We start from the raw sequence: 25,415 nt of genomic DNA, 5'->3' as shown, positions 1-25,415 counted from the left end.
GGCTAGTCAATCTTCCACATTTGTACTGGTTGTCTAATGGGTCTAACTGAATGCTTATGTTTTATCTTTTAATAATGTTCTAAGTTCTGTATAAAATAGCACACCTACATAAAATAGTATTTTAAAATGGCTAAAATATCTTAATGGTATAAATGTTAAAACTTATCCCGCAAAAATCTAGAAGGTTTGTCAATTTTTTCACGTTAACGTTTTTTTCCCCCTCAAATAACGCGAGAACTTCGTATCCGGAGCGTCAAATCAACTTCATGTCGTAAGTTTTAAACATGAATTTAGATCAAAAAAATACCTCTTAACCACACACTACGTCACGTCAGAGTCAAGCTAATAATCGTAAATACCGTTTTACTTCTTGAAATATCACTAATGAGTGAGAATAATCACTTTAGACGAGGGTACGTTTGCTAACATTTTCAGAATAACCGCGCTAGTAGCCTCGTAAGCTAACTAACGGCTATCTTTGTTGACATGACGAGCTAACGTCAAGGAGGCTTGTTAGCGTCAGCAGATTATTACCTGTATGACGAGCTAACAGTTGCATAAAACACCATTCCCGTTTGTAATTTAGATGGTCGATTCACCTTCATCCCACGAACTTCCACGAAGCAGCAACGACGACTTGTCGGAGCTGAACAAGGATTTGGAGAGAATGATTGAGGACGCTGAAAATATGTCAGGTATGAAACTTTATGTTGTTTCAGCGCGACACGATGCCAGGCAAGCTTCTTATAATGTTAGAATAAACGATTGCAGGCAGTTTTGGGTTATGAGTGCGAAACTGTGGTTACTAACATGAATGTTTGACAACTCCACTGCCATCCTCTTCTTTTCTGTCCACCTGCAGTGCAGCTGACCTGGATGGCTTATGACATGGTGGTACTGCGGACCACACCCGAGCTGGGGGACGCAATGAAGAAACTGGAAGAAGCGTATCACAGATGCAGAGATGCTCTTTGTGGAGACCCAGACCAGAAGCCAGAGATGGATAACTCGTCCTGATTCTGCTGCCACTGTACCTGCTCAAATATGATGGTTATTATCAGAGTTTTCAGTTCTCACGAATTGCACTGAGGTTGAATTAAACTGCGACTGCATTGTGTTCAAGTTAATGTTGCAGTTTCTGCAGCACTGTTTTTGCACGTTGGTGTTTTGTGGGTCTTTATCACTTGCTTTTGTTGGTGTTTTAATGTTTATTGACAGCTATCACTTGGTGTTTGCATGTCCTGCAGTTGTTTTCTAGGTATGGAAGTGCTCTAATATGTTCAGCCTCTTGATTGAATAAATGAATTCAAATTGAAATAAGACTGTGTTTTGTTGTTTTTATGGTCACATTTCTTTTTTTAATCGTGGTGTTTGTGGTAATATAACAACAGCATTTAAACTTGCATTCCAGCTTTGTGAGATTTTGTGTATAGTATATAATGATGTTTTGTTGTATGTAAGCTCTTTTCAGATGGACAACACAGAAAAGGCTGCAGAACAAGCTACCTCCACAGCCTGCATTGATCTGGAAAACATACTGAGAGGGCTGGACTGCTTGTCTAACTGCATGGATCAACTGGCAGGTATGTTTGACTGTTTTTCTCTGTCTTATTGTAAACCTCCGAAATGTCAACAAAGCATCAATCTTGCCAGTAAGATGTTCTTGACAATTGATTTGCAATTATGCAAAGCGCATGATGAAACTACTATCTTAGATCTGAAATGTGACAGCTAAAAGTGGATTCTTGTACACCAGCTTAGCCTTGCTTGTAGATGATAGCGGTCCAGAGTTACGTGATCTCTGTCAGATTGTACTCTGCTGATGGATAGATAGGAGTAACTGAAGAATTTCACACGTATGTCCATCAGGCTGTCTGATGTCAGATATAATGTTGCAACTTCTTTTTTTGCCAGGGGGGACAGTTGTGGGCAAAGAGGCAATCGGAGTATTATGTTTACTTGTCTTCTTTGATTATAACTATTTGCTCATTTAAACGGCTCACAGCCTGGAAACAAACATCTGAGGTTTGTTATATGTGTAAACTTTTGTAGATGGAATGATTTGTGACACTCTTGGCACTTGATTCTATGTCTCTTCATAAGATACTAGTGATGTAGCATGTAAAAGTATATGCACCTACTTTGCCATTTTGTATTAACTAAAAGTCAAACCAAATGTGTTCCTGTCAGTGTAACAGAGTTTTAAAAGAGGATGCTACTTTTCAGTTTGTAGACTTAAAACCTTTCCACAAAGATTTAATGCTCAAATGTGTTTTTCCAAGAAGCCTGTTGTTGTGCAGAGCATTTTTGGAACAATATTACCTATAAACACCACTCTCAAATTTGCTAAATTTAATATGCACAGTGACATCTTTTTGTAATTTTGTCACTTTTACAATGTAAATTTGTAAATTACTTTGTATAATGATATAGGGCTACAGAAACATACTTTACTGGCAGTTGCAGTAAAACGTGAGTGCGTTTTGAAATAACAGGAGAAAATAGAGAGGAACACAGTATTTATTGTTACATTTTTTTCATTCAGGCAGTTTTGTCTTAAGTGCAGTAATAGTTGGTGTACACCTGAGGCAATTGTGAAACAAGATACTTGCTCTCTGCTTGCAGTGCAAACCCATCTGAGACACTGTGATCTGATCGTTTGTGTTGGCCACCCTGACAAGCTGGCGTTTCTCAAAATCGAAGAGGCAGTGAAGCAGCAGCCCCCAGCTTGACCAGAAACTGAGCTGTGAAGAACGAAGGTAATGCGGTGTGTCATAAATGCACAGTTTAGCAAAACATGCAAGCCATCAGTCATGTGAAAATCATTCTTTTTCTCTCATTCGGTTTTCTAAAAATATAGGTAAATGTAGCAAAAACAGGAATTATATAACGCTGACCTTTTAGATTGTGGCATTTGTTTAGATGTTCCTAAAATTTTCTGAACAAGCGACACACATGCATACACACAAATTATGATATACAGACACGTAGACCAACATGAACACCTACATTTAGTATGGCGCTGATGCTGGTCATAGTCCCGCAGGGTGCAGCAGGCAACATTGGGGTTTCTCTTCAGAATTGTGGTCTAGGGCATCAGCAAGCTGCAATGGGGTGTGTGCGTGATGTGTAATCATCTCCTTCACTCCAGGGAAACTCTGTAGCACAACAGAACACACAAAAGATGACAGGGACCTAATGACGCAGAGCAGCACAAGTCAGCATCAAACATTCCCCGAGGCATGCCACAAGATGTGAACTTTTCAGTTTACTCTGAGTGAGCATACTGACTTCATCCTTTCGTTATAACATTGCAGATAATGGTATCATCATTTTTGGTTCACCTTTGTGTTGTTGAGGCCGTTGCCGAGTGAGTAGGAGTTGCCTTGGTTACGGATCTTAATGTTGTAAACCTTGCCATGGTTCAGCAGCATCAGGGTGTAGGGGTGCTCAGCCAAGCCTTTGGAGCTGTCCCTCACCACAAATGCTCCATCCTGAAAGACACATACATGTAGAAAACCATGCCACACACACAAACCCATCCACCAGTTCACATTATTGCAATCCTCTAAAGTCTTGATTGCATGTTTGTGTGTATATCTTTTGCAGAATAGGAAGGCTGAGATTTATGGGAATTTGAGAAAGCAGCATCTAACCTTGTTCACATCTCTAAGGATGACTTCAGCTTCATATCTGGTCATCATTCCTCCATACCAGCTGGAATCCAAATCCTGGATGGACCATGATAGAAAAGCCATAGTAAGAGATTAATTAGACAATTCTGGCTTGTTTTCTGTTAAGTGTCAGAAGAATTTCGTTTAAAAAAAAAAAAAAAAAAAAAAAAATCACAGATAATTCCGACTAGTCAGCCTAGTCATTTAAAAGCAATTTTACTTCTCACAATGGATATGAGTTCCTATTGTTGTATTATTTTTACAATGTCGCCATCTGCTGTTTCCATTCTGAAAGTGTTGCTGGTGTTTATTTAAATAGATGGCCTTGGCACTAACTGGACTACTGTGTCTGTCCTCTCATTAGTATGTATGGAAACTGTGGCTTCATTGTAACTTCACACAGTATTTTTACCTTCTTTGGATGCGGTGTTGAACTGTTCCTCATAGCTGGCTCTGGAGAAGCTGGAATGAGTTCACCTGGCCTGGGAGGGGAGGGACTAAATGCAGAACAAGTGAGAAAAGTTAATCATTCACATTACCAAGGGTCAAGAGATGGTTAGACTCATAAACTGTTTAGATTTTCCTACCTGTGGGGCTCATCTGTAGGCTTAGAGGGCCTTCGATGAAGGAATTTGTTTCTAAATGAGCCAGGAACCTTGACAGCACTGCCCTCTTGTGGACATTTTTGATAATATGAAATGTAATTGTTTAATATTGTGCCAAAATTCAAGCATTTTTCTGTTGAACTACAACAGCCACATCAAAACATCACATAATACATATGACATACTCAATTTTGTAACGTCTCTCTGGGTTGGGACAGGTTGTCCAGGCTTTTTAGTCTTGTCTCTATGTAGATTGGACTGGGGAGCTGGCATTACAAATGGGGGAAAAAAGAAACATTTTACACAAGCTTTAGATCAGCTGCCGTTCTGCCAGGAATAAATAAAAAAAATAGCATTGTAACTGATAAAACAAGTGCTTGTGGAGTGAATAAATCACCTGGTGCTTTGGAAGATCTTTGAGGGATGTGGTTCCTTTGGGGCTGAGGTGGTGGATGTTTTGAGGTTCTCTCAGCAGGCAACGGTACACAAACAGGATCTGAATATATTTCTTTAGTTATGCATGCAGGAAAAATTACCACCAGTTCTGATTTTTAAAAACTAAAGCATGGATGTTTTCACTTGCAACTGCATTTCTTTGTGCTCGGCACTATTGTCAGAGCTCCTAGCCATTACCTCTATGACAGTTTGGAAGTTTAGGCAATCTTGAGAGTCGTAGTGGCGTCATTATTTCTGCAGCGGCAGGCAGGTTCTGGTGAAATTCGTATGTCTCCTCACTGTGTTCTTGCTCAGCTATTTGTGGCTCAGTTAAAGCACAGATGTAGTTGTCTGGTCCAGGCTCCTCGTCTACACCCTCATCGTCATTATCATTTTCATTGTCCTGATCACAGCCCAGACAAATAATTTGCATGGGATCACAACAGCATTTTTTCCCCTTTGCTATGTGTTACATATTAAGTGACATAACTTGGATAAAATCACATTCTTTCACCCCGTTTGTGATAAAATAGTTGCAAAATTTTATTTACACAAAGCTAACTTACAAACTCGTCAGAGTCCCAAACTTCTTCCTCCTGGACAAATACTGTTGGAAAGTAAAATGTAAAAGGAACTCTGTCAGGCCAAGATAGCTATATTGATGTTATGGAATTAGTTGGACTGAAGCGTTATTTACCTTGTTCTGGATACTTCTGTGACTTTGATCTGCACGAAAAACAAAGATGAAAGTTATGCATTGTTGTTTAGTTAGTCACGGAATCAGCTGAAGTCATAAAATACAATTTGTTTCCTTACTTATGTCCAAAGGATTTCTTCTGCTGTCCCTTGTTGATTTCCCTTTGGATCTTGGTAATTATTCTGTAAAGATAGAACGCTGAAACATTAGTAAAATATTAAAATCAAAGTTACCACTGTGCTGCAGAGTGTGATGTATTGTGATGCACTTTTTCTTGTTGATCATTTGTCAGTACTTTGATATAAATAAATATGTCTTTAGTTCGACTCACGGAACATAGAGGCTGGGAAACGCATGAAGTTCACTCTCCGTCATGTACTAGATTATGTAGATTTGCATATTGTAAAAGTTAGAAAGTCAGAGTGTTTCAAAATAGTGAAAGCTAAAAGAAGTCCAGAGGGTCACACACACTTACCATGAACTCTGCTCCAGTTATGCTGCTCTCCATCACCGCTCTGTCACAGCCTGATAATTTAAGCTAAAAATATGTTATATAAGATGTCAGGAAAATGAACTTTCACTAATAGTTGACTAAAACAGTTTCATTAAGAAAAGTAGATTGTATTATGGAATGCCACTTTTTAAATGTTATAAAATATGGTATACAAAAAAAAAGTGAAAATTTATATTTTACCTTAGCACTGAAATTTGGCTTCTAGTTTTGATGGTATGTTTGTAAGTTGCACACATTATATCTTGTTTTTATAGCTTCTTTAAGATAAATATTTTAACACGTTACATGTCTGTTGCTAACAGCCTGGTTATTGTCCAAAGCAAGAAACAAATGAGCCCCACTTTGTAATAGAAACGCTGATCTCTTAATGTGGAGTAGAATTTCCACAGTTACTACGGTTGCTTTTTAAGCTGTAAATCAAGCCTTCACCTCCCTTTGAGATGTTGAAGCCAGTGGCAGAGAGAATTGCCAAGTGAAAGAAAGACTTACAGAGAACCTATAGTGTCATTATTTTTAGCCATGACAATACGCAATTTGCTTCATAAGGGTAAGCTAAAGCGAAAAACTTCAGTCGCCACTTTATTAACAGCACACTGCAGTACTTGATTATTACACAAGATAGAAAAATGTAGTATTTTAACTTAAACATACTTTTTTTTTTTTTTTAAATAAATACTCACATTCCTCAGGTAGTCTGCAAGACTTTGGGGACTCCATCCCATCACATCTACTTTAGAAGGAACCTGACTCAGACTCATGCTTGTGTCTTGTGAATGTCACATCCACTGAAAAACTAAGGGTTTACTTGGTATTCATCAGCATACTCAACCTGTCTGATGGAATGATCGCCTTTGCTAAATCATCGTCTGACATATCGTGTAAAAGAAGTAGGACCTTTTAGTGGTTTCATGAAGTATTATTAGAGCATGCACACACTGCAGGCCAGACGCTAGCTCTAAACAAAGAAGCTGCTTATTTCCTTTCACACTGATGTATGTTACCACAGGTATGATATTTGTGTCAAGTCTGTTTTTATTTAGGTGTCAGTTTTAAATGTGGTTAGTTTTAAATGAACTATGCTGCTCAAACCAAACACACATTTAATGTTGACAGAAATAGAATAGAATAGAAGTGAACAGTGTTATTTATCTGCATTGATTAATATTGCTGCTCAGAGATATGGGTTGTTTGTCACTGTGACCTCATACGTACTTTTTATTCTAACTTACAACACTGCATTATTGTAGGTTGTATCTGAGCTTGTGTTCCAGCTGCACCCCGTCCTGTGTCAGGTCTCTTGGTATCTCACACCCAGGTGATAGAGGAGGGCAGCTGGGAGAAGTGGTGATCAATCATTCTCAGGTACCTCTAGACCCCCAAGCCTGTCTGGGTGAATACATGAGTTCCCCTGGGGGGTCCTTGTGAGACATCACCGCCTCCCTCCACTGTTGTCCTTCTCTGTCCCGATTAGGAAACATGAAAGACATAATACTGTCACTATGGATGAAGCAAAAAAAAGTGTAATTATTCAGCAAGCAATGTACTTATTTTGTTCAAGTCAGTGTCAAATATAATGTTTGAAGATTTGTTTTTATTCAGTCCAACATGTTTCAAGATGCTAAATTGACAGTTGATGGTATGTGAGGATTCTTGGTCATCTAGTATATCTAAATGCTCAAATGAAAGCAAATTAACTTGCTTGAGTTTGTTGGAGTCCTCAGCAAACTCAAGAAAATCCAGTTTCCTTTGTTTAGACATCTGAGAGATCATCTTTGGAGTTTATCCCACTTTGCAGGGAAAAGGGGGACAATCGCCACACACATTGGAGCGTCTCATGGGGCACACGTCCATGCAACAGTATCATATGGAACCAATATGGAACCAGTAGTGCCCTTAGCGGAAAGCAGAGATAAGGGGCGGATTGGTGAGGGCCTCCAGTGGGGCACAACCTTCATTAACACACAGCAGGACAGCATGGGAAATACAGGGCATCCCCAGAGGTAAACAGACAAATGGGAAGGAGTGTTTTGGGTGTTTTTTTGGCTCTGAGAGAGTGTTACGTTTGCGGTCAGGAATTTATTTCGGTTAGCTGCTTTTCTGTCCTTTGGCAGTGGCAGAACCTAGCTTTGTCCTGAAAGTTCACATCAACATGTGCAGTTAGTTCAGTGGAGTTGCATAACTTTGTCAAGATGTCACTGTGTATGTGTGTTTTTTGTTTTCTGTAATCCCTTAGATGATTTGGCAATTTCTAATCAACACACATGGATGGGAATGGGAGAAGTACACTCCATGCACTATCTTGCCACAGTTCTCTACAATGTAATGATAAGTCATGTTGTAATTTCTCACTTGTCTTTATTTACTGCTTCAACACTAACTGCTCTGTAAAGATAGTCAAACAGCCCCATTTCTGTTAGACTCCCACCCCCTCTGTTGCCCTGCAGGCGTAGACCCCCTGATGACAGTAATATCCAGGCTATCACTCATTTAGCTGAGACTGCGGCAGATTTATGACACATCCAGCTGAGAGGAAGATTTTTGGAGATACAGGGGGTAAGAGGAAAGAAGGAAGCAAATGAATGGCTCCTTTAGACACAGATAGGCCAGTGGGTGGAGATCAGGCTCCTTTTAGACCTAATACCTTGCAAATTATAAATTAAGAAATTAACTTGCTCTCAAGGTGGAATGTGAGTCACGCTTATTTATAACCAACTTGTCCAGCTTATTGGGAAGAACACCAGTTTTGTCAAAAAAAAAACAAAAACAAAAACTGCCTTTCTCTTTTGTACTTTGATGTATTGTCATACATTTACATTCCCTGTGGGATGTGACTGGGATTGGTAGTAATGGCCTGGATTATCAGGCCAAATACCTTACTTCTAGTGGTGGAAATGCTTCCCTAATTTGTCTTTCAAAGCCTCTCTACTCTTTGAATGAAATCAATACACATTCACATCAAAGTGATAGTGGCTCAACACCTCGGTTAGGTGTGAGCTGCACCATGTTATCCATGTAATCCTCTGTTTAGTGTATTCAGCTGATTCTTATTCTAACTTGGGTCTTCTGTCAGTGGATGTCGAGTGACCATGGGATTTATTAAGCAGAAATATGAAGTTTATTCTAAAATTAAACATGAAAATCATACGTTTAAATTGTTTTTAACTTTTATTTAAAGAAAGCAGAATATTCTTAAATAGACACTCAAGTATCTGTACAAGGAGACATGGAAAAGGGAATACAAAGTGCAAACATTAATAACGGATCCAGTTAAACTCAATTTCATTTAGGTCCACGGTATCTCCGTCTAAAACCATGCCCGTCTCCAGCTTCCCTCCTGGCGCACACGTGTTTGACTATAACCTGAGAGCAGTCCTCACAGTTCACCTTGCAGCACCAGTGGAATTTGCAGTTGCAGCTGCTCACCACCTCTGTGCGCATCTCCTCCACCCTCAGGCCGCATTCATGACACAGCCTGCGGCAGCTCCTTCTCTCCCACTGGGTTAGACCGTCTCCGTGCTGCAGACACTCCCGGCCCTCGGTGCCGTACAGACCCAAGCTGCTGTTCTTCCTGCAGTAGTCCGGAGAATCCTCCAAGTAGATGAGTTCCGTCTGCGCAATGCTGCCGAACGCGTCCACGATCGCACCTCGGCTGTCTGCGCTGTTGCCAGCCCGCATGCGCTTTTTGTCGACGTCCAGTTTCTGCGCTTGACTGTGCTTCATCTTTAAGTAGTTCCCGATTTCTCTGAAATCTGACAGCTGCGTCCAGCAGGTTTGGACACTGCAGCTCTCGGACATGCCGTGGCATCTGCAGATGCGCTTCATGGTTGCCTTCACAGCCTGTTGGAAAGGAAGGGACATTTAGATACTGCGAATGACTTTAAAAGTGAGTGGTGTTGGAGAAATACGTGTGGTTTGAAAGCAACTTACCAGCCGTCCAGCTGCGTTGTTATGCAAGTTGACAGCGGCCCTGTAGTCCTGCCCGGTCTCCTGAGCATCCACATACTGTTTGGAGATTCTCTCCCCGAAATCCACGTTATCACTGCAGCCGCCCCATAACCACCCACGACCGCCTGCACACACAGAATCACTCGCATAATTGCATAATTAAATTATCTCAAAGAAAGAATATAAATTACTCCTTTAAATGTTCATATGTCAAAATAAGTTACATGCTCCTGAAAAAGTCCCAGTAACTTGTTAGAGATTTAAAAAAAAAAACAAAAAAACGTTGTGCGTAATGTTATTTATCTGTGACCCTCACCAATTTTTCCATTTTTTGAAACGTCACAGCCACAGTTGTCGAGATCTCCCAGACTACAGTTCCTGGTCAGAGTGTACATGACCCCTGCTGCACTGATGGCATGAACGAAAGAAGTCTCTCTAGTGGCTAAATGTGAAGAAACACAGAAAATGTTATGGTATTGTAGCACAGGGCAAATACATGTCAAACATTTATTATGTCCATGGATACGCATGCATGATAAACAAAACCCATAATAATGATCATGTTAAAAGATTAATGCCATCTTATACATGTTTGAATTTACTGAACCTTTAAAATCACCATTTCAGGTTTGGCCAAACAGTATAGAAAGGGACTTGATCCTAAATAAGTGCCGATGAAGCCCTACACGTTCATGTTTTTCTTCACTATTGTAACACGATTCTACTTTTTCCATATGACTAATGCATTTTTCTTATTTGTTTCTCTGATTTTATAAACCTGCGCACCTGACTGAGGAAAGAAATCTTTTATAAAACCACAACCTACCTCGCCTCAGTCCTCTCTGCTGGGTTGCACTGTCGGGACAGTTCCATCTATCCCACGCAAACTGGTGTTTGCACTCTTCAATCCCATTCTGTGTGCCTACCTGCACACTCCCCGCATAGGTGAGATACGCCTGCAGAAGATGCAGCCAGACTCTTAATTTCTGAATTGCGTTTTGAAAACAAAATTATCAAATCAATATTTACCTTAGGTCCCGTCATAAGAAAGTTACTTGCCACCCTGAGAAGAAGAAGAATAAAGAGTGAGATAATTTTATCTTTGGCCTCCTCGTGCGTAAAAGACGCTGACAGTATGTATCTTACCAAGCATGTCCAGGGTACATTACGCATAGAAGAAACAGGAGCCTAAACAGTGACTGCTCCATTTTTCATTTGTACTGTTAACCTATGGAGGTCTCGGTGTTTTGACCCGGTATGCTGAAACTTTCTCCTTTATTTGAATGAGGGACAAATGGAACTCTTGTTCTTTGTTCCCGAAGCCCGAGAAAGCTGATTGGGTGACTGGTTCAGGAAACGCCTATATGCGCACTTCAAAGGATGGCATTAAGCGGCAGTTTATTTTCTTCCCCAAGGCTGTGTGCCACTGGGGTACCAATATACAAAAGACAGACTCGGAATTTAGCCATTAAGAAATCATCCTGAGACATATATATTTAGAAAAATATTTATTATTGTGACATTTTCAGTTAAAATTAAAATATTAGGCAACTTTCACAAACCCCTAAAAATCCACCAAGTGTCCGTCCCAAGCTCCAACATGAAGGAGTGCTTGGAGACTCTGGTCCCTAAAAGCTAAAATGTATTTATGTACAGTCTTATCAGTTAAATAAAGTGCATCAGATGCTTTAGGTCATGTGATAGTGAAGAATTGCGGCAGACATTCTTATAACGCAGAATCATTCTAACTGAAGTCCATAATGCTAAACTTGAGAAAAACTGATGAGAATGCAAAGTTCATAGTCTATGCAACAAGTGGAAATCACTGTTGGCGCGCACGAAGCCTGCGCTTTGCTTTGTTGTGCTGCTTTCTCCCACCTTCTTTCCGTGCACAGTAATATTTAGTAACGACTTGCGTGCATTTTTCACACTTGACGGTGCAGCACCAGTGGAATTTACAGTTGCAGCTGCTGACAACCTCGATGCGCTTCTGCACCACTCTGAGGCCGCATTCGTAGCACAGCCTGCGGCAGCTCTTTCTCTCCCACTGGGACCTGCTCTTGTCGCCCTTCAGGCACTCTCGTCCCTCTGTGCCCTGCAGTCCCAGGCTCTGGTTCTTGACGCAGTAATCCGGAGAATCCTCCAGGTAAATGAGCTCCGTTCTGGCGATGCTCCGGAAAGTGTGCGCGATGGCACCTCGGTTGTCCGCGGTGTTCCCTGCCCTCGCCGGCTTCTTGTCCATCTCCAGCTTCTTTGCATGCCCGTGCTTCATCTTCAGGTAGTTTCCAACGTCTCTGAAGTCAGCCAGCTGCATCCAGCAGGTTTGGATGCTGCAGCTTCCAGACACTCCGTGACACTTACAGGCTCTCCTCATAGTAGCTTTGATGGCCTGTCAACAGATCGAAATAGATTTAAATTTAACTGTCCTGCACAACTTTCTCCTTCTTGGATTTGAACACATGCGTAAATGCCGCTAAAGACTGCATGGGGCTTTGTAACATATTTTCTCTCTCACTGACCTGGGTTATTAATAAATGACTGTATTTCAAAACATGAGTGATACCAAGCTTGAGTCAAAATTAAATCTTACCAGCCTGCCGGCCTCGTTGTTGTGCAGATTGACTGCTGCGCGGGAGTCATGTCCATCTTCCAGCGCGTCCACAAACTGTTTGGAGATCTTCTCTCCTAAAGCCACATTATCACTGCAGCCTCCCCAAATCCATCCTTTACCCCCTGAGAATTCAAAAAACACAAATACGTAGTGTTATTCCACCCTATGGGTCAATTTTATATAGTTGAATCCTCCAGTTTCTAAAACACTCAGAATAGACGTGTACCTGTCTGTCCAATTCTGGAATCATCGCATCCGCAGTTGTCAAAATCACCCATACTGCAGTTCTTGGTGAGCGTGTACATCACTCCGGCAGCGCTGATGGCATGGACAAAAGACGTCTCCCTTGTGGCTACAATGAATGACAAAGAAAGGAACCCGCACTGTTTTATTTGACCGTCCAAAAATGTGTAGTATTTGCGCTTGTACATTGCGCAGGCGCTTGTAAATTTTACGCAAGAGGTGACAGATGAACGCGTCACCTTACTGCAGCCGCCCATAAGTATTATACATATGTGGGGATCATCTTACCACTTCGGAGGCCGTTGTGTGTAGATAACTGAAGCGTGCTCTCTGGACAGTTCCACTTCTCCCAAGCAAACTGGTGTTTACACTCTTGTATTCCACACTGTGCGCCCACTTGCACGCTACTCGCATAAGTGAGAAAAGCCTTTGAAGAGAAAGGAAATTGTATTGTTATTTGCTGAATAAAAAAAGCAACTACAAAAAAAAAAAACAAGAATCAAAGATAATATCCATTATAATTATTATTGCCAAACCGAGTAGCCTAATAGATTTGAATTGGGGCCTCAGAAGAGGTTTTGCGCACAGTATATATATATATATATATATATATATATATATATATATATATATATATATATATATATATATATATATATATATATATATATAAATATATATATATAAATAAAAATAAACAAAAATGTATTTACCTTTGGTCCAGTCATAAGAAAGTTGTTCACTGTCCTGCAGAGAGAAAGCAAAACAAGCATTTTACTCCCAGGTCACTAGCCACAGTAAATACGAGTTGCACAACTATTTTGAAATTAACTTCTCCAAAGGTAATCAACATACCAAGCAGATGTCAGCTGAAAATGACAGCACATGGACAGAACCATGGCTGTGTGGAGATCCAGTGGTCCCATAGCAGCTGTATAGCCCAGTCAGAGGCCTGTTTGTCTTATTCCAGATGTGAAGCGCTAAGAGAGAAGCAGGGAACTGAAGTTGTTGCCCCACTGCGGACTGATGATATTTATATGGTCTTGCCCCGTTGATTGACAGATTTGTCCTGCAGGTAACGTTTCACTGTGAAATTTCGTCAACGACGACATTGATGGCCGCGTCCCATAGACAAATAGGAGCTGGCGGTGCATAAGTGCACTTCAAAGAAGTGACGCAGACGGTTTAACAGCCCCTCATTCATTCACCTGTCGTTCCCAGGCTTTAATCCCTATATGCTTTTCCCACGAATTGAAGCATACGGAGAGTGTATGTGTTATATGAACATTACAGATAAAGAAACCCTACATACATACAGGAATCACTGAATTTGAGGTTTATTAAACTACAGGTAAAGTTGAGAAGATGAAAATGATGCTATTAGACAAATATTCAAGCATCTTTGTGCACTGAGGTCACTGCAGAGCTACTACTTTACGCATAACCGCTGTTATTTTAAACTGAACGTGCTGCAGTGATTTATTGTGAGGGCATTTCAAGAGGGGCTGGCTGCTGCACAGAACCCAATAACGTACCATTCACAACACAGCACAACTTGGCCTTTCCAGAGGACATTCAATAGGGTTCATAATTAATAAAGGCAGTCATACATTACGGAAATACAATAATGAATACCATAGCGAGGCTTCGTGTGTTGTTGAAATGTTTGGGAAATGGCACCAGTGTCCCAGAGGGACACACAATGACAACAAAGCTTTAAAGTCTTTCAGGAGTGAAGGTATATAGTCATGTAAATACTGCCTCACACATCGGCGAAATTGGCATCGCCATGATAATAGGATAATAGATGTTGCCCTGGGAAACAACCTGGTGTGAAAACAGTCTGGAATTTACAAGAGTATAAACACATTGGAGCTTTAATGCGTTAAGTGTTAAATTGCAGTTTAGTGTGTTTAGTCATTTTGTTATATGGTGTGTTTTGTTTAGACATAGCCTATCTTAAAAATACATGAAGTTGATATTCATCATTTTTGCAGAAATCCTGGATTATCTATTTAGTGTTATCACGTTTAATTCTGCTAATGGTCTTTATTTAGCCATCATCGTCAGCAATCATGCCAGTTTCTGTCATTACATGCGTTTAGTGTGATTTAATTGCAAGAGAAATTCGTGATTAAGACTGCGTGTTTTTTTAAAGAAAAAAATCTAATCGCTTACACTTGTCAAATCCCCTATAAGCCACTTAAAATCCCGCAAAACAACAATTCACTCAGCGCCAGGACAATAGACGGACGGCTGGGCGAGGTCCTGCGCACAGAGCTGGGGAGGTGTAGGTGAGGATAATCCCCACTAATTAGATATCACCCACATTCACTCTGCAGTATGACTGAAACCTAGAGCCCCGCTACACAATGCAGAACGATTCCAATCAATCTGGGATTTCTCAAAATTTCTGCTTAACTGAGGCTCCTTTCACGATTTTAATGGGTTAATAACAGCAAATAATAGTCTATCCAAGTGGGCGTGCGTCTGAGTGGATGCTGGGTGTGTCACAAACATCGAAACTGTCAAGGAAATGATCACGTGGATGGCATTTTTAAAGAATTTCTTGACTACTTGTTTTTTTTTTTTTTTTTGGCTGACCTGTCAAAACTCGAATTAAATCAGTATTTATGTTAATATGATTAATAATATGTACACTGTAGCGAAAGGTAAAAATGGTTGTAGTCCTTTTTTCCCTCTTTGTGCACCTTTGGATGATAAAATGACGCACAGGAAATGTCGTGATGTCAGATTCAGGACCTTTGAGTTACACGATTCTTAATGGAATGAAAATGCACCTTAATGACATTGTTCGACACACATTAGGCTGTCTAGTGAGCAGTGATGGATGACTAGCAGCGCAAGGTGAGAGAAATGGAGCAATAAAGGCGCAGGAGGTGATAGGTTTTACAAACCGAGGCTAAGTGGCAGGAATGGTGACGCCAGTCAGCCACACCAGTCAGGAGAATCTGGGCCATAAATCAGTGTTTTGGTGTAAAGTATGTAACTAGGCTTAATTAATGTAGTTGACTTAGTCGTGGAATTCGGTAAGTTTGTCATACATATATAACAGGCTGCATAAAGAAGTTACAGGTCATCTGTGGCCTAATGCAGAGAAGGTCAATAAATTAAAGAGTGGGAAAAAAACATTTCATACTAAAATATATTAGCATGAAATCTCCCCAGTTAGTTAGTTGCCTATAATAGTGACTTTTTTACATCGTTTTTTTTTCTTTTTTTTTGGTCAAATGGTTTGTGTAAATATATACGGTCGGTTATATATATATATATATATATATATATATATATATATATATATATATATATATATATATATATATACGTGTGTGTGTGTGTGTGTGTGTGTGTGTATGCATCACACTTTTATTCATTTGCTAACTTAATTGGGTTTTCTAATCATCACTTAGCCTTTCAACACCATTAGCTAACACAATGTAGCATTAGAACACAGGAGTGATGGTTGCTGGAAATGTTCCTCTGTAGATATTCCATTAAAAATCTGTCATTTTCAGGTAGAATAGTCATTTAACACATAAACAATATCTAGACTGTACTTCTGATGAATTTAATATTATCTTCATTGAGAAAGAAGTGCTTTCAAAAATAAAGACATTTCTAAGTGACCTCAAACTTTTGAATGGTAGTTTTTATATATTCATTGAAATCTGACCATTGCATTTAGTACGTTTCAAAATTGCTTTCATTTTGTTGACATTTGGTTTTCACAGAGACAATACTGGATATTGCTTTGTCACTCCATAAACCAGAAGTTACTGTCGACAGTAATGAAAAAAAAACTAACAAACAAACTGTCCAATTTACCTTTTTTTAAAAGTACCACATTCAATGTATCAGGTGAATGATACAGTATATGAACAAAACCCTCTGTAAATATATTTACATATATAAATAATATAGATAGTAACCACACTGGGAAGTTTGTTGTGCTACTAATGTGGGAATTTCTGGCTTGGAGTATGTAAAAAAACAACTGCTTTTAAAGATATAAAATATCATAAACATTTATTGGACCCCACTCTTAATGTGTGAAAGCATCTTCCACAGTTGATTATTGCTTTATGGCAGTTAGTTTTTTGTATTAGATGTTTATAAATAAATAAATAAATAAATAAGTAAAATGTTTACGTATTCAAAGGGGGTATAATCACATTAAGTAGGCCTGCACCATATTTTGCATTAATGCTCAATAGAATATGATGTGTATTTTGGATGTTTTCTTACCATCTGTATAAAAGAAGGCCATCATATACCAAATGTCAAAATTTCACAGTGCATGCAAAAACAACAACGTTTTTGCATGAAGGACTTCACCTTTGTTATTGGTATATTTCACAGTGTTATAATATATTTGGAGCATTTTTTTCTTCAATTTTACTCCTACTTTAATTTGATAGAAGTGATTTCTTTTTAAATGTTCGCTAATGTTTCCTCCTTGTCTTACAGCAACCACATTTTGCCTCATCCTTTTAACAGACTCGGCAAGTGCCTGCTTGCATAACTAACAACTGTTAGCCAGCGTTACATACTTCATATTTCATCCAATGAGAGACTTTAGAGTCACAATTCACCTAAATCTGCCAGTTATTGTCAACATTATTGTTTCAGTGATTAATTCCTAAGGTTGTTGAAACGCATAAAGAAATTAGTGAGAAATGACAATCACATTCCTACAGCGCCTAATATCACATCTTCATCTTTTGTCCAGCCAATAGTTCAAAAAATGTAAAGTCTATCTATTTACTGTAGCCACTGCACCTTTGACACTTTTTGCTTAAAAACATTTAGTTGCTTAATAATTTGCTATTATTTATGACTGATTATTGCATTGTGTTACTCGTGTCACCCAAAAAGCCTAAAAAGCAGGTAAGGTAATATCATCTTATCTAGCTTTACAGTCTTGTTGAGCTATTGGAAAATGGGAAGATCTGCAACAATGAATGAATAACAATTTGGATTTATCTAACAAATCTATGGTTATTTTATTAGCGTGTTAATGCTTTATAGCCATTTGGACTGCATATTTTATATAAATGGTATAATATGCACTGTTTTTTGGTCTATATCCAGAATCTATTGACCCTTTAAGCTGATATAGGTTGATTCAGATGTCATTAAACGTAGAGTTTGGACTTGAGTTGCAATGTTTATGTTGATCTTGTTGCGTGTTTGTCCAGAGTATAGTGCATGTGTGCGTGCGTGCGTGCGTGCGTGTGTGTGTGTGTATGGATTTCCACATCTACATAAATGAGACAGCAAAATGCACAGGGCTGACTGGTTCCATGTCTTCATATTTATTTCATAAAGAAAAGTAAAAAGTTTATTAAGAAAACATCCCACATGATTAGACTTTGATTGCTCCTATGTCTGTAGACAACCCTCACCTCCCCCTAGCCTGGATGCCTGCCTCTCTCTCTGTGCTACATCACTACACCACTCCCCAGTTTGGCAATATTGGAGACATGTTAGCTGTGGGCTAACAGTGCAAGACAGGCACCCAGGCTCAAGTTTTCAGAGTGGTAAGAGGGCCCTCATGTGAGGATGCCATATACCCTTATAGCACCCCAGGGAGCTCAAGAGCACCCCTTTTTCTGAAGACAAATGTACGAGATTCAAATACTGTGATAATCAAAAGAAAGTGCTTTTTGCTGTGGTATCTCAGCTTCGTTTCTTCGTGTGCTCAAGTCATGGTGTGGCATCGCCTTTCCTCTCTTGCTCAATGGCTGAAAAAGAAGAGAAAAAAAAGAGATGCTGTCGGCAGGCTTGTGTGAAGAGGATGCAGATTTTTTATTTTGAGTTTGCTGCATATCAATGAAGTGCTGATGCTGCAGCTATTTGTTTTTGTTGCTTGCTGAGCATGTGCTCTTTTGACAGCACTGGAGGTGATGATGAGTAGCTACACAGGGAAAAAAAACTGTTGCAGGGAAATCGAGCCTTCAACACTATTCTGAAACACACACACGTACGCTGGAGGGAAACTCACTCTCTTTGGTTGGCAGAGGGTTTTTCTCTTTTGTCTCCGTCTTCTTCAGCTTTGTCTTGTCAAAACGGGCGATCTCGGTCATGTCAGGCTTGTCAGACATTTTGGCTGGGGGAGAGGGATGAGAAAGATACTTGAGGCACACATGTTTGACCTTTCTTGTCAAGGATCACATGGATAATGCAGCACTGACGGTGATACGTTTAAAATTCAAATGGATGTAGCGATTTGACGAGGCATCACGAGCCCTGTCTGATATTTCATAGTCCTTGTAGGTGACTGCACATAAAGGGAGTGGCTACAACATGTGCAGCTCAGACTACCCCCACATGGCCGCCTCTCACACATGCTCTGTCTTGAGAGTCACTCCTTCAAAATGTCCATGTTGCTAACATGTGCCTGTTTTCCTCCTCAGCTGTCCATTCTTTGCTTTGCTGCTGCTTCTCCCTGTCCGAGGCTTTCAGTCTTTGTTCTCTCCCTCTGCATCCTCTCTCTCTCCCTCCCTTTCTCTCCTTCTGCATCCACCCCTGCAGCCTCGTGGATGTAGGCAACGCTCCTCGGGCTCCACTGCAGTCATATTCCTAACCAAGCCTCAGGTCTGACTAATCTGTCTTGCACAGTCTTGCCCAGTCACGCCTGTTTGAGCCGCTGCTTTGTCAGAGATTGCTGTGGAAATGTGACAAGCCCACAAGCCTGCAGCCAGTCATTTGCAAACCAATCTGCTTTAAAATTATTCTCACTGGTGTGAATTTGAATGGGGGCCTAATAGAATCAGTTTGACATAGAAATGCACACGGTGGGCACGTGGCCAGATTCTTAACATATCCACTTTTTTTTAACAGAGCCACCCTAAATCATTCCTTAAATACCCTCAGCTTGAAATGGTGTCTACATCCACCTCTGTCAAGCATTTATATTAACACCAACAGTCATAACGTCGCCTTTTTCTGTTCATCAGCAACCCCAGTTATCCAAACATTTGCTCTATTGTTCCTTTATCACCACCACCATCATCCTCATCCTCAGTATCCTCTCTTTCTCATCATTTCCCTGCTGCCGTCAGCAGCCAGCTTCTGCACATCCAGCCACACCCCAACCCTTTGTTTGGCTAAAACAGAACCAGAAAGAGACACACGGACACAGAGAAACGAAGAACACACCAAAGGAGAGATGAATCTTTCTTACCAATGTGTCCACACAGCTGTGGGCTAAAATCCACTGGCGGAGAGAGTAGGGAGGTGATAGAGACACAGAGATGGAGAAAGGAGAGCGACACGGAAGCTGAGTGAGTCTGCCGGTGTGCGCACGCCTGCCTGCATCCAGGGTGTGGGTATAAGAGGGAGGGAGGGAGGGAGGGAGGGAGGGAGGGAGGGAGGGGGAGAGAGTGACTGAGGGCTTGGTCAGCCTTTCTTTATGTCATCAATATTCATGTTCTCGGGGGGGAAAGACTAGAGGAAGGCAACCGCTGATAGGAAACAGCTGTAGTGTGTAGATCATCTGATACTGATTATGATGAATTATTGACGTAATGCACTGTGTGTATTATAGATTGTCCTATACAATATTTTGCCGAGTAGATACTTTAAATAATATTTGATCTGCTTCTTTGGATAATCACAATGATCATTGAGAAAATCTATACAGTGCTGTGACATCTCTAGTTTTGTAATAATCATTACATGATGGTAATGAGTTAAAAACGTAATGATTATTTATAGAATTGTCCTTAGTAGTTTATTTTTACTGGGACATGTCATGGACTAATGCCACATACTGCTGCATTTATAGCCTAAGCTAGTTTGCAATCCTTAGAAGGGCTTTCATACAAATATACAAAACAAAACTACACTACATGAGGAAATACAGCCTCATAAACAGCGATATAATAACATAATAAAGTAGCCAATCTTTTTTTAATCACTTTTATTTCTATACCTCTATATTTATCTATATTTATTAAATGCTGAAAATTTGTTAAAATTTCTGATATTTATAGAATTAAAGGCAATGTCATTGTTTATCTTTGCATTAAATAAATATCACCATTTATTTTTACAATGTTAATCTATATAGAGACAAGCATGGAAGACTTCTGCATACCAAAGCATTTATAGCAGAAGCTAGTTTCCAGTGCCTCTTCATTACAGGTTCTTATGCAAATACACAAAGCAAGAAAACACATACAAATGACTACAAAACTAAACAAAATGACAGAATACAGACAAAACACCTCAGAAACAATGCTATAACAAAGTAGTCAATCATAATGATGATTTAAATGTACAGTGACTGTGCTTCTTTATAGCTGTAATCACTGCACATCTATGTAATCTATATTTATTCCAAGCTGGAAATGCATCAGTTATCAGTATTTACAGAATTGAATAATAGGCTGCCTTTGCACTAAGTAAATATGACCTCAGGAGAAACAGTTTCTATAATGTTTATCTTTATAGAGACAAGCATGGAGAACTGCTGCATACCAAAGTATTTATAGCAGAAGCTAGTTTGCAGCGCCTGTCCATTGCAGGGTCTTGTGCAAAAACACAAAACAAGAAAATGCATACAGAACAGCACAACACTCACAAAGCTGTATTATCTGGGATGCTCAATATTGGATTTTTGCTGATGTCTGGTATTTTCTAACTAATTTGGGCAGATTACTGACACAGATACTAGTATATGCTCATATTATTTTTTACATGTAATTTTAGTGAAAACCCGGCCTCTCGTGGTGGAATGAACATAATATGTACATGTCTACCTTATCGTGTTGGCCAGCTGGGAGGTGCAAACATACCATACAACAGTTTTCAAATGTGCACATTCAGTAATCAGAAAAGCACCAGCTTTCACTTCAATGAGAAAAATGACTGATTTGTTTTTATATAACACTTTTTAACAAAGCTACTGTACAAGCTGCATTATCTGCCTGTCATTGTTCATTTTGAATGCACACCAATGCTTCATTTTAATGCCTTTATTGGCCAAAACGATTGATGACACCAATATCATCATGTATCCCTACATATAATACAATATTCTGATAATACCAGTAATGTACCTGCAATATTATAAATATTAATATGTGTAATATTTGCTTGTTTTCTTTGTTTTTAATATGATAAAAACAGATTTTTTTTTGTTCAGATTTTGAGCTGCTAGTCTGACAAAACCTTCTAAATCCTCAAAACTGCATGATTACTGATTAAATAGTGGTTAGATTAATAGATAATGGTCCTAATCAGGAGTTAGTTGTGTCTGTGTGGCTTTGTCACATCCTTTATTTTGAAACTGAAGTTGCTCTTGATAACATCATGCACTAATAAAGCGGTGATGTATGGAGCCCGTGGTCCTCTGCTGACATCATGAAACCTGCTGGTGTTTCCTCTTTAATCTTCCCAGAGGTTCAGTTACAGCCTGCTGATGGCAGCTGGTGAGGAAATTTATCTCAGCATAGGGATGATGAGTCAACATGACCTCAGTGGTATGATGTGATTGATATAAAATGACCGCCACTCTCCTGCCCACAAACACACTAACCCCTCTCAGCATTAGGGATTCATTTTTGTTTAATTATTATTTTAATTAAATGTTGTATAGATCTGTTTTGCTTTTGCCTTGACACGCTGCATTGGTCTCTCTTTCTTTCTGTATATTTTACAGTTTCAAATAATTACAAAGGTATTTGGGGATATATATTTTTGTTGTAACTCTGTTATTTGTGATTCTGCTCAGTCACTGATAATAGTTTGACTACCTCAGTCATGTTAAGTTTTGCCACTGGTGACCTTCCTCTGACCTATGTATAGTTTTCACACATTTTGCCCTTTCAACATGACCTCTATCCCTGAAATAATAAAATGAGTCAAGCAAAGTGAGGCACATTAGATTCTGGTAAGCCCTGTGTTAAAGTGCGACATCATATTACTGGATGACTGCGGGTTTACTGGATTACATCAACATCATTATGACATCATTGACTGCTATGAAAGGAGGCTGCACCACCACCTAGTGGACGAAACCTTGGACTGCTTCACTTAGCAAGAGCCATTTGTGCATTTTAATGTACACCTTTAAACAAAGCGAATAATAACCTCCTGCCTTGTTACGCATTTTCTTGACACACACAGTGTACAGATGCCACACATAGTGCCTAAATACTGCAGACAAACCTATGTGGTTGCCCTTTGGAGCTCATTATATTTCAATGCTCTTCAAATCACATATTGATGCAGCTTCTCAGGCACGTGCTGCCGTTAAGTTGTTTGTTTCTTTGTGATATTCCAGAGGGAACAAAGATGTTTGACCTTCTCTAATTTGCCCAGGCCTGTCTATTAACCTTTCTGTTTGAAATGTTACCATATTTGAAGCTTGGAGACGAGACGATTGCCAACAAGGGTCAGACTTTGCAGTCAAACCACTTGTCAGAAAAATCTGACAACCTCCTGCTTGTTAGTGGGTGGTGATAGACCGGTGAACCTTCTGTGGGATCAAGCCTGTCTCTGTGCTGTTTGTCAGCGTCTAGATGAGTGATCCTGGCAGAGATGAGCGCATATTGAGGGCCTGCATTAGGACAGCCAGAAGATGGCAGCACCATAAACAGTGAGTGTCTGCATTTGTTACATCCATACAGTATTTGTTGTGGAGCGTTAAAAACACTCATATCCACATCTGGAACTAAACACAGGATGGCAGCACAGGATTGTTTTAGACTTGCAACCTTTGAGCTTCAGAGAAGTAAACAGTGTACGAGGGACCACCAGGGTGCACTCATCCCTCAGTACTAACCAACAGCTTGTACCAGCTTGAATACTACTGTCACAAATGTGATTAAAAAAAAAAAACATCCTCACTCCTCCAAATGCAGTTAAGTCCATACTTGTCTCTTAATAGCAAGTTTGAATTCAAGCCAGTTAGCTCAGCGGTTTTGGCAAGAAGACCCTGAGAATCAACAGGAAGATGAGTAGAAATGGAGGTTGTGCTAATTATTGTCAATTCAGCCTAAAGTAAAGGAACATTTGCTTTCAAGAATATATCAAATAAGGATGCAGTCTGTGACTGAATGTTTTCTTTTACAGCAGCCTTTTAAATTCAAGGTTAATATTTGTCAGATAATAAGTGGATGCAAATTAATTTAGGGTAGCAAATTGAGAAGGACAGAAACCACAGCGATTTGTATTCAGGCATGTTTTTACTTTATATGATCACTTCAGGGTTTTTTAAAGTAAAAAGGAAAAGTTGTATATTTTGGGGAAATATGCTCATTATTGTCTTGCCAAGAGTCAGTGCAGTTGAGTGATAAGTCTCTCGTGTCTGTACGATAAATACGGAGCAGCTGGTTAGCAAGTAGCCTGGGAGGTGTTACAGAAAAATCAAAAAAAGTAATTTGTGTGCATGATTTAGCAATTTGTGATATCTAATTAATAATTTGTGCTTTCAGTTTAGCATAACTTATCACCGTCATGCCATCAGGGTTCTCTTGTGTGTACCTGTCACTATGGATCACTGGAATTTAATACACAACATCTGCTATCTTTGAGAGGTGGATTTTACAAGACAACTAACTTTGGAGACATAAAACTTGGATAACAAGGATGCCGTCAAGCACTTCTTCACGTAGCCAAACCTTAGAACTTGCAGATGATTAAATGCACCAGCAGTCACAGAGAGCAGAGGAAGCAAAAATTCTAATGTGATATTAAATTGTTATCATGTTAAAGACTTAAAGAGACTTCATTGTCATTGTTCAGAAGTACAACAAAATTTGTCTGAAGAACACGACAATTAGCAGCAGTGCAAATAATAAAAATAGTTAAAAAAATACTCTCAAATAATAAAAGAATCAAAGTACTATATACAAGTTGTACATTTTGTACAGTTTATTAAAACAAAAGCATGAATTATTACCTTGTGGAAATGCTTTTTTGGTTCCAAGGCACCTTTTCACCTGTTAGCTTAGCACAAAAACAAGAAGAAACGGGGTAATGACTAGCCTGACTCTTTCCAAGGAAACCTACTGGTTGCCTGGCAACTCATAGGAGCAACAGTACTCCAGGATATTACAGAACAAAATCAGAGGTAAACCCACAATTTGCCGTTGTTGCACTTTGTACAGATTGCAATCCATCTCTGGTCATAAATTAAACCACTACAACTCATCTTTACGTATCACAGTTGTGTATTTTTTATTTATTTTTCACCATAAAAATGATAATTTCCTCCCTTAATATGGGTTCACATAGCACCACACCGTTGTTTCCTCTAGAATGCACAGATTTATGAGGTCCTTGCTTCTGTCTACACCCACCCATCCACCACTCACTGCAGCTCAAGTACACCGGCTGAAAAAACAGCTCTGCTCACAAACTGTAAAATCACTCTGTGCCATAAAATGGAAAGTTGTAGTGTTGGAATAATTTTGCCATACATGTTTGAAAAGGACCCTGATTCTAAAAACTCCTAATTAATTATGATACAGAAAGCCCAACTCGGAAAGCTCACAGGGTTGGTTCCTTAAGTTTACAATGTGTGAAACCCCGAAAGTCTGAGTTGTGTTTTCGAGAGTGTCATCAGCACACTGCGGTTTCAAGGTGGAAGTGCTCAGCCATGGCTTTGACCACTTGTTTTCCTCATGATGTGCCTTCTACTGTATAACAAACACCATAT

The 25,415-nt window shown here is 39.6% G+C and overlaps 5 protein-coding genes and 1 long non-coding RNA gene across 7 annotated transcripts; 2 read left to right on the top strand and 4 right to left on the bottom strand.

Annotated features, from left to right (window-relative positions):
* The first annotated feature begins 210 nt into the window (after window positions 1-210).
* On the top strand, window positions 211-1,305 carry syce3 (synaptonemal complex central element protein 3). Of its 2 annotated transcripts, none has more exons than XM_023298186.3 (3): window positions 211-271; window positions 587-695; window positions 863-1,305. In XM_023298186.3, exons 2-3 carry the CDS (start codon window positions 587-589, stop codon window positions 1,015-1,017), a joined length of 264 nt encoding a protein of 87 aa, XP_023153954.1. In that variant the 5' UTR covers window positions 211-271; the 3' UTR covers window positions 1,018-1,305. The 2 variants fall into 2 exon arrangements, with proteins under 2 accessions (XP_023153954.1, XP_023153955.1); XM_023298187.2 differs by having other exon boundaries at window positions 263-351.
* Window positions 1,306-1,461: 156 nt separating this feature from the next.
* Window positions 1,462-4,014, top strand: LOC129350299 (uncharacterized). Its single transcript, XR_008603651.1, has 3 exons — window positions 1,462-1,583; window positions 2,626-2,759; window positions 3,610-4,014. It is a non-coding gene; the product is annotated as an uncharacterized LOC129350299 (long non-coding RNA).
* On the bottom strand, window positions 2,539-5,434 carry lcp2b (lymphocyte cytosolic protein 2b). Its single transcript, XM_035942871.2, has 6 exons — window positions 4,262-5,434; window positions 4,087-4,171; window positions 3,657-3,731; window positions 3,345-3,494; window positions 3,010-3,158; window positions 2,539-2,744 (listed from the first exon to the last, which is right to left on the bottom strand). Exons 2-5 carry the CDS (start codon window positions 4,117-4,119, stop codon window positions 3,033-3,035), a joined length of 384 nt encoding a protein of 127 aa, XP_035798764.1. The 5' UTR covers window positions 4,120-4,171; window positions 4,262-5,434; the 3' UTR covers window positions 2,539-2,744; window positions 3,010-3,032.
* Window positions 5,435-9,071: 3,637 nt separating this feature from the next.
* Window positions 9,072-11,054, bottom strand: LOC111588045 (protein Wnt-8-like). The gene is made up of 5 exons (XM_035942864.2): window positions 10,900-11,054; window positions 10,697-10,826; window positions 10,187-10,312; window positions 9,853-9,995; window positions 9,072-9,762 (listed from the first exon to the last, which is right to left on the bottom strand). Exons 1-5 carry the CDS (start codon window positions 11,041-11,043, stop codon window positions 9,205-9,207), a joined length of 1,101 nt encoding a protein of 366 aa, XP_035798757.1. The 5' UTR covers window positions 11,044-11,054; the 3' UTR covers window positions 9,072-9,204.
* Window positions 11,055-11,688: 634 nt separating this feature from the next.
* LOC111588070 (protein Wnt-8a-like) lies at window positions 11,689-15,956 on the bottom strand. The gene is made up of 5 exons (XM_035942867.2): window positions 13,438-15,956; window positions 13,013-13,151; window positions 12,708-12,833; window positions 12,461-12,603; window positions 11,689-12,259 (listed from the first exon to the last, which is right to left on the bottom strand). Exons 1-5 carry the CDS (start codon window positions 13,495-13,497, stop codon window positions 11,693-11,695), a joined length of 1,035 nt encoding a protein of 344 aa, XP_035798760.1. The 5' UTR covers window positions 13,498-15,956; the 3' UTR covers window positions 11,689-11,692.
* Window positions 15,957-18,037: 2,081 nt separating this feature from the next.
* tmsb2 (thymosin beta 2) lies at window positions 18,038-20,090 on the bottom strand. The gene is made up of 3 exons (XM_023298191.3): window positions 19,932-20,090; window positions 18,750-18,854; window positions 18,038-18,489 (listed from the first exon to the last, which is right to left on the bottom strand). The coding sequence occupies exons 2-3, from the start codon at window positions 18,847-18,849 to the stop codon at window positions 18,452-18,454; spliced, it is 138 nt and encodes a 45-aa protein (XP_023153959.1). The 5' UTR covers window positions 18,850-18,854; window positions 19,932-20,090; the 3' UTR covers window positions 18,038-18,451.
* Between the last annotated feature and the right edge of the window lie 5,325 nt (window positions 20,091-25,415).

Source organism: Amphiprion ocellaris, chromosome 13 (assembly GCF_022539595.1).
Source record: "Amphiprion ocellaris isolate individual 3 ecotype Okinawa chromosome 13, ASM2253959v1, whole genome shotgun sequence".
NCBI classification, from domain to species: Eukaryota; Metazoa; Chordata; class Actinopteri; family Pomacentridae; genus Amphiprion; species Amphiprion ocellaris.
The sequence above is the reverse complement of the archived record's forward strand: the minus strand, read 5'-3'. Positions and strand labels throughout refer to the sequence as shown.